Source organism: Gadus chalcogrammus, chromosome 12 (assembly GCF_026213295.1).
Source record: "Gadus chalcogrammus isolate NIFS_2021 chromosome 12, NIFS_Gcha_1.0, whole genome shotgun sequence".
Classification (NCBI taxonomy): domain Eukaryota; kingdom Metazoa; phylum Chordata; class Actinopteri; order Gadiformes; family Gadidae; genus Gadus; species Gadus chalcogrammus.
Window position 1 is genome coordinate 21,223,053 of NC_079423.1, and position 12,233 is coordinate 21,235,285.

The following is a 12,233-nucleotide window of genomic DNA, read 5'->3' on the forward strand; positions in this document are numbered from 1 at the left end:
CTCCAAAACGAGAACAATAAGAACAGAGTTTTCAGATGAACAATATCTGAAACATGTAAAGGAAACGTATTTCACCCTCTTACTCCCCCCTCTCGCCACTTAACCCATGAAACTGAAACGGTTGTTTCCCCCTCCCTATGGTCCCGCTCTCTCGCTTCCCAATTACGCTCATTTGGCGGACCGGCGGGAGTTGAGAACACCTGGCAAAAAGGGTGTGTGTGTGTGTGTGTGTGTGTGTGTGTGTGTGTGTGTGTAGGATCACTCTGCGGGTGCGGAAGTTGCTGCTGCTAATACCAACAGACCCTGAGGTGCAGGATGCTTTGGACAACTTTGTTCCCAAAGAGTCCAGCGTTTGGAGTCACCAGGTACTTCCCTCCTGCTGCCATGATTTTAGTTCTCTATCCCATCAGCCTATACGTCATCCATGTTGCTTTATCTGAGGAGATTGGGAATAATTTAAGATTCCCTTTTTGTATTGGTTGCGAGAGCATGGCCTCTGGATTGCTAATCAGAGAAAAGCAATGCATAAAAATGATGATGATGTGGATAACAATAATAACCCTTTCTATAAACAATGAGGAACAGCTGTGCAGCTGCAGAAACTCTGCTGCCTTTTCTTTATTTTCTTTTTTTATTCACAGCTGGATGTTGTATAACTTGTATAATGTCTCTCACATTGCCCTCCTCCCCCATGTCACGTGACCTCCTGTCTTGGTGTGTTCAATGCAGAAGACCCTCTTCACGCTGGGTCAGAGTGCAGGATCTCGCTCTCCATCCATGTCCTCCAAGCAGCAGCACCAGCCCAGTGCCGCCTCGATCCTCGAGTCCCTGTTCAGGTCCTCCGCTCCGGGCATGTCCACCTTCAGGGTGCTCTACAACCTGGAGGTACGTACGTGCGCACACACACACACACACACACACACACACACACACACACACACACACACACACACACACACACACACACACACACACACACACACACACACACACACACACACACACACACACACACACACCTCTCCAACAATGACACTTCAATGACATTTTTTCATTATTTTACAGAAACATCCTTGACATACAGGGTTCCCGCGGATCCTTAAAAAGTCTTATATTCAGAAATAGAAAAATAAGGCCTTAAATAGTCTTAAATCCATCTTTCAAAAGTCTTAAAAATGTTACCACATGATAAGTAGGATTTTATGATTGTAATTAGTCTCAAATATAAAAAAAACTATCTGTAATTTTTTTAATATAAATTAATAGCAGTAATGTCGCGCAATCACGAGAGCGGAACCAACAAAACATTTGTTGGTGTATTTTGTGCAAGAAATGTTTCAAGCTCGGCACAATGAGAAGGAAAGCATTGGAGTCCCACATGCACAGCGCGAAACACAAAGCCTCAACATTAAGCTGTCAACAAACGCCAGGTATTTCCCAGTTCTGGGGCCTGTACTACGAACCTCGATTAGAGGGTTAGCGAGGTATGTTGAGCTCAAAGCCTGGGTTAGCTGGACCACGAAAGTCGATCTCTTTTAGCGTCGCTGTATCACCATGGTGACTTATGCTCGCAACCAAATCTGGTCGGGAGCAGGTTTTCAGCTTAGTCTACCCGGAGATCGGCTACTTAAATCGGCGTGCGCAGCTTCCTAGCCCCCCCCTCCGACAATGGCATCACCTTTTGTGGGTGTTCCCGTGGACCTCAGCGCACTTATCGTACAGGCGTCTCTCCGGAGACATAGGGTTTTTCGGGACAGAACCGATCCCTTGGCATTGTCTGATATTCTTTATGAGAGATACAGATTACAGAGGGTATTCGTTATTTGATCGTCCTTGTTGGACCGTATGTAGGCAATGCTACACAAAGAATCCGTGCACTAAGTTCAAAGGTGGCCCCACGTTCAACGTACATTAACCTTGGATAGTCAAGTGCCGTGTTGTCCATTATCCCTTACATAACCGCTATGTCAGTGACACAATTAGGCCTAGGCATTTTTTATTCTACAAATTCATATTATAGCTGTGAGAATTGTTAAGAAAAATCACCTCCATAGTCGCCCTGGAGTCACAGGCCAACAGAGTCTCCTGCAAGAATCAGGGAAACCTATTATAGGACATTCTTTCCAAAAAATGTAACATTTAGAAGAATACGTGACACTTTGCTTTGATAGTTATATACCTCTGACTGGAGATTGATTGTCGGCGGCTCCTCCAAGATAATGTTTGTACCTTCAACTAAAAATGACACACTTAATTTACACTCAATCATTTCACATTTGATTAGCAAGACAATTATTTATGTCCATTGCCAATACATGAATACATACTCATTACAAATGCCTTGGATGTCGAGGCAGTGGGGTCAGAGGACATCCCCCCTTCCACTCCTACCATCATCGGCCGACCTTCGTTATTGGCGAGAGCCAGCTCCTCCGAAGTGGTGAAGGGCGGTGGAGCGGTCCCCCTCCCAGTCGTATTAATTTGGGTTTTCTTTTTATTTGCTACAGGTAATCAACATGAGATTAAAGGTTGGAGCCTAGGCCATTGCAAATCATAGGCTAGATTCACCTGAGATTATTCAAATGGATGCTTACAATTTACCACATTGAATAATATTTTTATATTTATTTTTGACTTGGCCCCATGTTCGTAGGAGCGTGCAGGCACCACATCTATGGGGGTAAAAGGCATGATGATACATAATTTTTAGACAATATGCAGAATCTTTTCACTTAACCCATTTAGGCCTAAAGCGCCTGGAAAAAATGCCTGTAAAACCTATAGGCGATTTCAGAAAAGCCCCCAAAACCTGAAGTTTTTCTAGAAATTCAGCAATTGTGTCAACGCCTACTAAATTACTGATTTCTCAGCCCCTGTAACAGATAGGAACACAATTCAAAAAGTATTTGAGAGCTGACACCTGTGGCTTTCATGGGAAATTTATTTACAAATATTTACAATATTTACAATATTTACATACAGGTAGAAAAGTAAATAAAAAAGTAAAAAAAATATGTAAAAGTGCAGGAACAGCACAAAACAGTAAAAAAAATAAAGTATAAAAAAGTGAAATAACTATATAAGAAAGTAATAAAGTATATAATGACAAACATGGGAAGGGGAACAGACTGGGACTAAAACTGTAAACAGTCTGCGTTTTAAATTACATGCACTTGTATGTGATGACTACTGAATAAAAGTATTATGCATGATACAAATACAATTGCATTCCATCCTAAGAAGTAGCGTAATTAAAAGATACAGGCTATAATTTGGGAATGTATAGTACAGTGTTTCCCACACATTGACGAGACTATGGCGGCCCGCCATAGTCTAATTTCGGCCGCCATAGTCTCTGCGTGCACATGAATTATTATTATTATTAAAAAAAAAAAAAAAAATTTTTTCAGGCGAAGTTTGAAGACATACACTCCCCCCCCCCCCCCCCCCCCCCCCCCCCCCGTCAACAATCGCTCCATACCCCCCCCCCCCCCCCCCCCCGTCAACAATCGCTCCATACCCCCCCCCCCCCCCCCCCCGGTCAACAATCGCTCCATACCCCCCGTACCCCGTCAACAATCAACAATCGCCCCATACCAGCCCCCTTCCCCCCCCCCCCCATAGTCTCCAAAATTTCTGTGGGAAACACTGTAGTAGCCTAGGCCTTATTGTTCTGGAGATCGCAGTTAGGTGTGAAATTCCAAAGAAGCTCTATTCTTTGGAAGAGATGTATTGCTTGTCTGGAGATCGCATATACGTGTGACATTCCAGAGAAGCTTATCTGGTTTTACGCACCCGGGTGCTTTACGCATCTCCGGGACAGTAATACATCTCTTGCATATAAACTGTCGTAATTTCTTATTACAGCATCATCACAATCAATAAGTAGGCCTATTACTATTGATAAGTATAAGTGATATTCCAGAGAAGCTTATCTGGTTTTACGCACCCGGGTGCTTTACGCATCTCCGGGACAGTAATACATCTCTTACATATAAACTGTCGTAATTTCTTATTACAGCATCATCACAATCAATAAGTAGGCCTATTACTATTGATAAGTATAAGTGACATTCCAGAGAAGCTTATCTGGTTTTACGCACCCGGGTGCTTTACGCATCTCCGGGACAGTAATACATCTCTTACATATAAACTGTCGTAATTTCTTATTACAGCATCATCACAATCAATAAGTAGCCTATTACTATTGTCCTTACCTCCAGATGGCCGCAAATCTGTCCCGGGACATATTTCTGGCGAATTGCGTCCGAAAGAGATTCTTACTCTGTCGCCAGTAATCTCTTCGCACCGGCAACACAAGCAGCCCCATTCCATACTTCTTCTTCCTCGTCGTCATTCACGAACATGTGCCTTAACCATAATTCCCGGTCAATCGGTTCGTATTCGTCATCAAAGTACTCGGCCTCATCAACATCTTCGAAGCCGAGAAACTCCTCGAAATCGCTACCGTCAGAAAAGTCTTCAGTCTCAAAATCCGCCATACTTGCTTGAAGAAATTTCTGAACTAAACTCACGAGGAACAAGTTGACACCTATATGTGTCTATTCTGATGCATTTCGTTGGCCCAGAGGCCGACACTTTGGGCAAAAACCCCCCTTATACAGAAAAACGACGCAAACGCTTTCCCGTCCTTAAAGGTAGAATGACGCAACAGCGCCCCCCGGCTTTAAAGGTAGAACAGCGGCAATGCTTTCCCGGCTTAAATGGGTTAACATGGCTATTTTTTGCCAGCATGCCACCCTAGCCATATTTTGGGCAACCGTGTTCCCCTTGGCTGTGATTTGGACTGTGATTTGGAATTCCTCGTAGGAATTCATAATAATACACTGCTAGTCTTGGGTGAAATACACCGCTCTTGCTCGATTCATTTTGAACAAGGGTGAGTCAAATGACGCGATAAACGCCTCTTTTATGTGAACGCGCATTGAACCTAAAGCGGAAAACCTGGTTTGACTAATTTAATCTAAGTACTAAAAGTGAGCGTCCAATAGAGCTGTAGCGACGCGTCGATGACGTTGACGCGTCGACGTCAAAAATTCGTCGACGTCAAATTTCTCCGTCGACGATTTTCGACGGAGAAATGGACGAAAGTCACAATAAAGGAAAATGTCCGCTCACGAAATCATCAAAGGTATGGAAATACTTCAAGTTAAGTCCTAAACGGAAAGGTGTTGTGATTTGCACTCTTTGCCAAATGGAGTTGGCATATACAAGAGCACGACAGCAATGTTGGAGCATCTCAAACGAGAAAGTATCTTGTGCGCATGAGAAAGTATCTCGTGCGCACGAGAAAGTATCTCGGGCGCACGAGAAAGTATCTCGGGCGCCCGAGAAAGTATCTCGGGCGCACGAGAAAGTATCTCGGGCGCACGGGGAAATATCGTGCGCGCACGGGGAAATATTGTGTGTGTGTGTGTGTGTGTGTGTGTGTGTGTGTGTGTGTGTGTGTGTGTGTGTGTGTGTGTGTGTGTGTGTGTGTGTGTGTGTGTGTGTGTGTGTGTGTGTGTGTGTGTGTGTGTGTGTGTGTGTGTGTCGTCAGCAAGTAGGTGGACGAGCGAGGAGAGCGAGCGATAGCATGCGTGTCAGTCTAGTGAAGTCATGAACGAGTCCGGTTGTGTGTAAGAAAAAAGTACCCAGCCTGTCAAGAATCGGTGGCCGCTTCATTCCATCATATTCCGACCTATAAGCAGACTCACTGTCGGTCAAAGTGAAGGGTCATGCCCCGGAGAGAGCATCGGCCCTGGAGGGAACGTATCACCTGTGCTCCTCGGTCTGGGAGCCGACAGCAGGAAAGATGTAACTAACCATCTCGTAGTTGGAGGCGGAGCGCAAGAGAGTATACGCACACATTTTTTTCATGTCCCTTTACGGGTTGCGTATTAAATAAAGTATATTATTAAGAATTTTTTGGTATTTATTTGAGATACATTATGGTTTTTATTAATCGAGCAACAGAAAAATAGATAATCGTCCAATTAGTCATTAGATCAGTCGACTAATCGATAAAATAATCGCCCGATTAATCGTTTAATAAATAATCGTTTACCCCCAGCCTTAGCGTCCAACCCCATCTCCGAAATCATCAACCGGGATAGCAGCAACAAATCTCCGGACAATGTTAGGTTGCACGCCAACGATGAAAGCAGAGTTACTGTGGTGTCTGAACATCGTGACAAGACACCAATCATACAAGTCAAATAAGGGAATTGGATACTTATTCCGTGCGATGTTCCCAGACTCTGATAGTGCCCACTTCTTTGCATGCGGTCTTGCATTTACTCTCCTTATGATAGAGATGATATAGGATATAACGTTCAGATGATAGGTCTTACTGTTGAGTTTTATCGGTTTCATCTTCCCTGTACTCTACCGAACAATGTGCGCAATAAGTCATTTTTGTTTCCGTCCAAAAAGCCTACTGATATTGGAAATATGTTCAAATATTTTTTTCCATTAGTGTTGATTATGTCATTGGTCTTAAATTTCCTTTCAAGTGGCATTAAAAAAGTCTTAAAATTAACTTTCATTAAGCTGTAGAAACCATGACATAACAGTTTCTGAGGTAACAAAACTTCCAAACGGCCTATTAAATTTGTCTTGGAGCTTGAAGGGTTAAATTAAATAAACTATTTTGACATCCTATAAGAATGCTGTTAGAAAATGCTCATTCAATGAGACAAATGACAGTAAAATTGACAAATCCTATCTTCTCTCTAAATGGGTGGGCTCTGTTATCGCTAACTTTATGACAAGGTCCGCCAGCTACGGTGGCGCATTGCATTCACATCACAAACAAAAAATCTGGTTATCTCGTAATTATGACATAAAGATCTCATAATTATGAGAAAATATCTCATAATTACGAGATCATTGTCATTTTTACGAGATTATTATCTCATAATTACGAGATCTTTATCTTTCTCATAATTACGAGATAGTTATCTCAAAATTACGAGATCTTAATGTCATAATTACGAGATAATTATCTCATTATTACGATATATGTATCTCGTAATTATGAGATATTTATCTCGTAAGTACGTCATCAGAATCCCGTCTTCCACCACATCGTTGCGACACCAATGTCTCCTCTAGCTAAATGTAACCTAGAGAACTAGCTACAACCTTGTTTTCATCCAAACGAGCCGTCTTTAGTGAACGATGATTTGCATTGGCTTCTATGAGCTGTCGGCTTTCAGCCGCCAGTTTAGGGACCGTCTGAAAAGTGCAAAACTGAAAACGACCACAATAGCGTCGCCGTTATTGACTCGAGTCCCACAACTTTTTCCAGATAGTCATGGCCTCTATATGGTCTTACTATAACCTTTAGGTTTGAAAAATATATCTCAACTTATTTTTAAGGATTTTATATTGGGCAAAGAATTCAATGTCCATTTTTTTTTAGCAACAATTTCTATAGGGTTGCCATTATTGATTATAGAGCCCCACAACTTGTTCCATAGATGCATTGCCTCTATATGGTCTTCCTTCAACCTTTAGTTTTGAAAAAAATATCTCTTCTTATTTTTGAGGAATTATTTAGCAACAATTTCAAAAGCGTCGCCATTATTGACTCTAGAGCCCCAAAACTTGTTCCATAGAGGCTTGGGCTCATTATGGTCCGACTACAACCTTTGGTTTGGAAAAATATGGGCCATACCTACCTATATGGAACAAGTTTTGGGGCTCTTGAGTTAATAATGGGGACGCTATTGAAATTGTTTCAAAAAGAAAAATCCTTTAAAATAAGTAGAAAACTAAAGATTGTAGTAAGACCATATAGAGGCCATGACTATATGGGACAAGTTGTGGGGCTCGAGAGTCAAAAATGGTGACGCTATTGAAATTTGACCATTATGGTCGTTTTCCGTTACTTTGTTACTTTGCAGAAGATCCCTAAGCTCGCGACTGACAGCCGACAGCTCATGGAAGCCAATGCAATTCACCATTCGCTAAAGACAGCTCGTTTGGATAAACAATGTTGTAGCTTGGTCTCTAGGTTAATACATTTAGCTAGAGGTGTCAGTGGTGTCGCAACGATGCTTCACTGATGATCTATTGAAACGCAAACTCAGAATCTGCCCATTTCTTTCCATCTTTATGGAAGTACCGAGTCCGACCAACAATCAACTGAACCACATGTGGTGGAAGACGGGATTCTGATGAAGTAATTACGAGATAAATATCTCATAATTACGAGATACATAAATCGTAATTATGAGATCATTATCTCGTAATTATGACATAAAGATCTCGTAATTATGAGATAACTATCTCGTAATTATCAGAAAGATAACTATCTCGTAATTATGAGAAAGATAAAGATCTCGTAATTATGAGATAATTATCTCGTAATTATGACATAAAGATCTCGTAATTATGAGATAACTATCTCGTAATTATGAGAACTATCTCGTAATTATGAGAAAGATAACTATCTCGTAATTATGAGAAAGATAAAGATCTCGTAATTATGACAAAGATCTCGTAATTATGAGATAACTATCGTAATTATGAGAAAGATAAAGATCTCGTAATTATGAGATAATTATCTCGTAATTATGACGTAAAGATCTCGTAATATGAGGTATTTTCTCATAATTATGAGATCTTTATGTCATAATTACGAGATAACCTGATACTTTTTTTTGTGATGTGAATGCAATGCGCCACCGTAGCCAGCTGTGAGGGACACATCGAATAAACTGGATATTAGCTTATGGTGCGTCATTTGGTTTACTTCACAATGGCAGCCGCCGCAAGTAACATCACCGCTAGTGAGAAGGTTGGAGTTGATATGAATTCAAGACCAACCCCAGATCCATTATTGGTTAAGAATAACCAAATCTCTTGAATGGATCAAAAGCTGACGCGATCAAACAAGGACCAATGGCTTTACTGTTGAGATTAGATTTTCTGCTGTCATGTTTTTTTGCAACCCGTCCGTTGTCTATTCATATGTCTATATATTCTACTAAAGTGCACACACAGCTTGCAGTGTTTCCCCCAGCACTGTATGGTTAAGGCGCCAGCCTTAACAACAATAGGGCCCCGCCTTGACTACCAATGTGTAATTATTATTATTTTTTTAATTATTATGCATTAACAAACTAGAAAACTCTTGTAGGGAAAGAAGACGTACTTTCATCAGATATAAAATAATAAATAATGCATCGGTAATACTGTTCACAACAATGGTCATGCCATAGGGTTAGCTTTTTGAATGGAATTGAAACCGAGTCAAGCCCCCCCAACCCCGCTCCTTGACGACCTTGACTAAGATATTTTCTGGGGGAAACGCTGGCTTGTGTGATGATGTGATAATTTGCATTTCGCTTAAGAGGTAGCTGTTTTTAGTTTTGGTGAAAACTCGCACTCTCTCTGTGCTGTTTAGTCGTTTGGTTGCTAAGGCTTGACTAGCGTATTCACTTTTGTTTCAGAGCTGGAATTTGCATAGGTAACTTTTGCAGTACTAAAGAGAGTAAACAGTAAGTTTAGCTGGTGGTTTGGCTTTTTTGCGATGGGGGGTTAGAGGGCAATGGTTTGAGAGCGATGGTTGGCTAATGTCAAATTTCCCTGCAGCAAAGTAATCTGTCTTTCGAGAAGATGGGACACTGGTTCCTTTCCTACACCTCCATGTTGTTTTTGTTGTGGTTGAATCCATCAGCTTATTCAATATCTCACACGCTAGGTGCTGAGCTCTAAGCTGATGCCCACATCTGACGATGAGATGGCCAAGACCAGTGTCAAGTCCTTCTGTGAGAACTTCCTCAAGGCTGGAGGCCTCAGGTAACCCAACAACCCATAGCAGCAACATATACTAGTCCCTATAACAATTATTCTATTTGAACCTTGGAGAAAAGCTCTTGAATGCAATACTATTTGGTCTTGAAGGTGATTTTCCACAGTTTAATTCTGTGTAATAATCGGAGCAGCAATGCATTTGTAGCTGTATTTGTTCTTCTAATTGACTGCACGGGTGCACCAAGGACGATGAGAACAGCCCGAGTATATGTCCGCCTCTTATCCCCGCAGTCTGGTGGTGAACGTAATGCAGAGGGATTCCATCCCCTCAGAAGTGGACTATGAGACCAGACAAGGAGTCTACTCCATCTGTCTTCAGCTGGCCAGGTACCCAAACTTTTTATCAAATTGTTTTACATAAGATAAGTTTTTAACGCACTCAAAAATATAACAGAATTTGCAGAGTTCAGCGTTGTGTCCGGATGTCCACATCTGTCCATTGAGCTGACAGTGTCTCTTGACAGGTTCCTCCTGGTGGGCCAGAGCATGCCCGCCTCATTGGACGACGACAACCTCAGGGACGGCGACGCGCTGTCGTCACGGCCGTTCCGGAACGCGGGGCGGGCCGGCAGGCAGTTGTCTCTCTGTGGGACCCCAGAGAAATCCTCCTACAGGCAGATGTCCCTCTCGGAGCGCTCCTCCATTCGGGTGGAGGAGATCGTCCCTGCAGCCCGAGTGGCCATCCAAGTACTTATAACACACTAGGGATGCACCGATTCCACCTTTTGTAGTGGTATCGGTGCTTACATCGTAGGGATCGACCGATTATCGGCCGGGCCGATTATCGGAGCCGATATTCGGCATCAGCCTTTTTTTTTTTGATCCGCACCTCTCTGTCTGCTGTCACTATGCTGTCTCCAGCATTGTCCAACCCACAGCACCATCTGATTGGTTACACGCTCTGGTTACACGCAGAGCCACGACGGACAAAAAAAGCTCAAACAAAGTGTTTTGGCTATTATTTTTACTTAAAAAGTGAAACTGCAATGGTATAAACACCAAAACTGAAATAGTAAAAGTACTATAAATAACTATGTACAAATAAACAAAAATAAGTAAAATTACATAACAATGTGAAAATAAACAAAAATAACTATTTATTTTTATTATTCATAAAACCAAACTCACAAAAGTAAATAAAAATAAAACCACACACGAGCGCGCAAATCAACCACTTGCTTCACACTCGCACTCTGGGGAAGAGCCTGCTAGCTTACACACCCCATGCGCATTTGTTTTCTCAACAACACGTGAGACGGTGTTTGACATGCTGGATATCGTCACACAGTTTCTACAAAAAAACATTGCAGCGTTTCGGTTTTCTATTTTTTGGCTGCTTTGTATAAGATGGCTTGTGAATATACACAATGTAATTAGACTAAAATAATATTGATATTCGATTTCTGTGGACTCTTATGAACATTTCAAGACCCAACGTGAATTATCAACTCATTGCTAAGGATATCCACAACGACGATAAAGTTAGAATGGACCAAGGGAGGAGGAGGGTGAGGGGGGCTATTTTGCCCTAAGACACTAGGATATTTTTCATCTATATTCGCTAAACATATTTATTCCACCAAATGGTTGACATTGGATGACATTCCTGAGATTCTAAGCTTTCAAACGGTGTATGACATGACTATATCACTCCACTGAATGATGCTGAAAATTGACCCAGCATGTTGGGGGGGAAGGGGTGGTGTAAGTTAATTGTTGGAGTTTGTATTATTCAAAATTTTGACGCCAATATTTTCCCCTTTTCTGTAAATGAATATCGGCTACAAATATCGGTTATCGGCCCCCTTGACTACTAATAATCGGTATCGGTATCGGCCCTGAAAAAAACATATCGGTCTATCTCTATTACATTGGTACTTGCCGATACCGAAGAGCCAGTGAACCCACTGTTTCATCCTCATCTCATCCTCATCGTCATCCGCTTATCCGGGGTCGGGTCGCGGGGGGAGCAGCTCAAGCAGGGGGCCCCAGACTTCCCATTCCCGGGCCACATTGACCAGCTCTGACGGGGGGATCCCTAGGCGTTCCCAGGCCAGTGTTGAGATATAATCTCTCCACCTAGTCCTGGGTCTTCCCCGAGGTCTCCTCCCCACTGGACGTGCCTGAAACACCTCCCAAGGAAGGCGCCCATTGGGAATCCTTACCAGATGCCCGAACCACCTCAGCTGACTCCTTTCTAAGTAAAGGAGCAGCGGCTCTAATCCGAGTTCCTCACGGATGGCTGAGCTTCTCACCCTATCCCTAAGGGAGACGCCAGCCACCCTTCTGAGAAAACTCATCTCGGCCGCTTGTACCCGCGATCTCGTCCTTTCGGTCATCACCCAGCCCTCATGACCATAGGTGAGGATAGGAACGAAGATCGACCGGTAGATCGAGAGCTTTGCCTT

General features: G+C 42.5%; 1 protein-coding gene across 5 annotated transcripts in view; it reads left to right on the forward strand.

Annotated features, from left to right (window-relative positions):
- usp24 (ubiquitin specific peptidase 24) overlaps window positions 1-12,233 on the forward strand; it is a 63,465-nt gene that overhangs the window by 30,905 nt on the left and 20,327 nt on the right. For all 5 annotated transcript variants that reach the window (XM_056604518.1, XM_056604522.1, XM_056604520.1 and 2 more), the window contains 5 exons: window positions 257-365; window positions 730-885; window positions 9,713-9,810; window positions 10,057-10,152; window positions 10,290-10,512. In XM_056604518.1, the coding sequence (XP_056460493.1) occupies window positions 257-365; window positions 730-885; window positions 9,713-9,810; window positions 10,057-10,152; window positions 10,290-10,512 (682 nt within the window). The remainder of the gene's footprint in view (window positions 1-256; window positions 366-729; window positions 886-9,712; window positions 9,811-10,056; window positions 10,153-10,289; window positions 10,513-12,233) is intronic.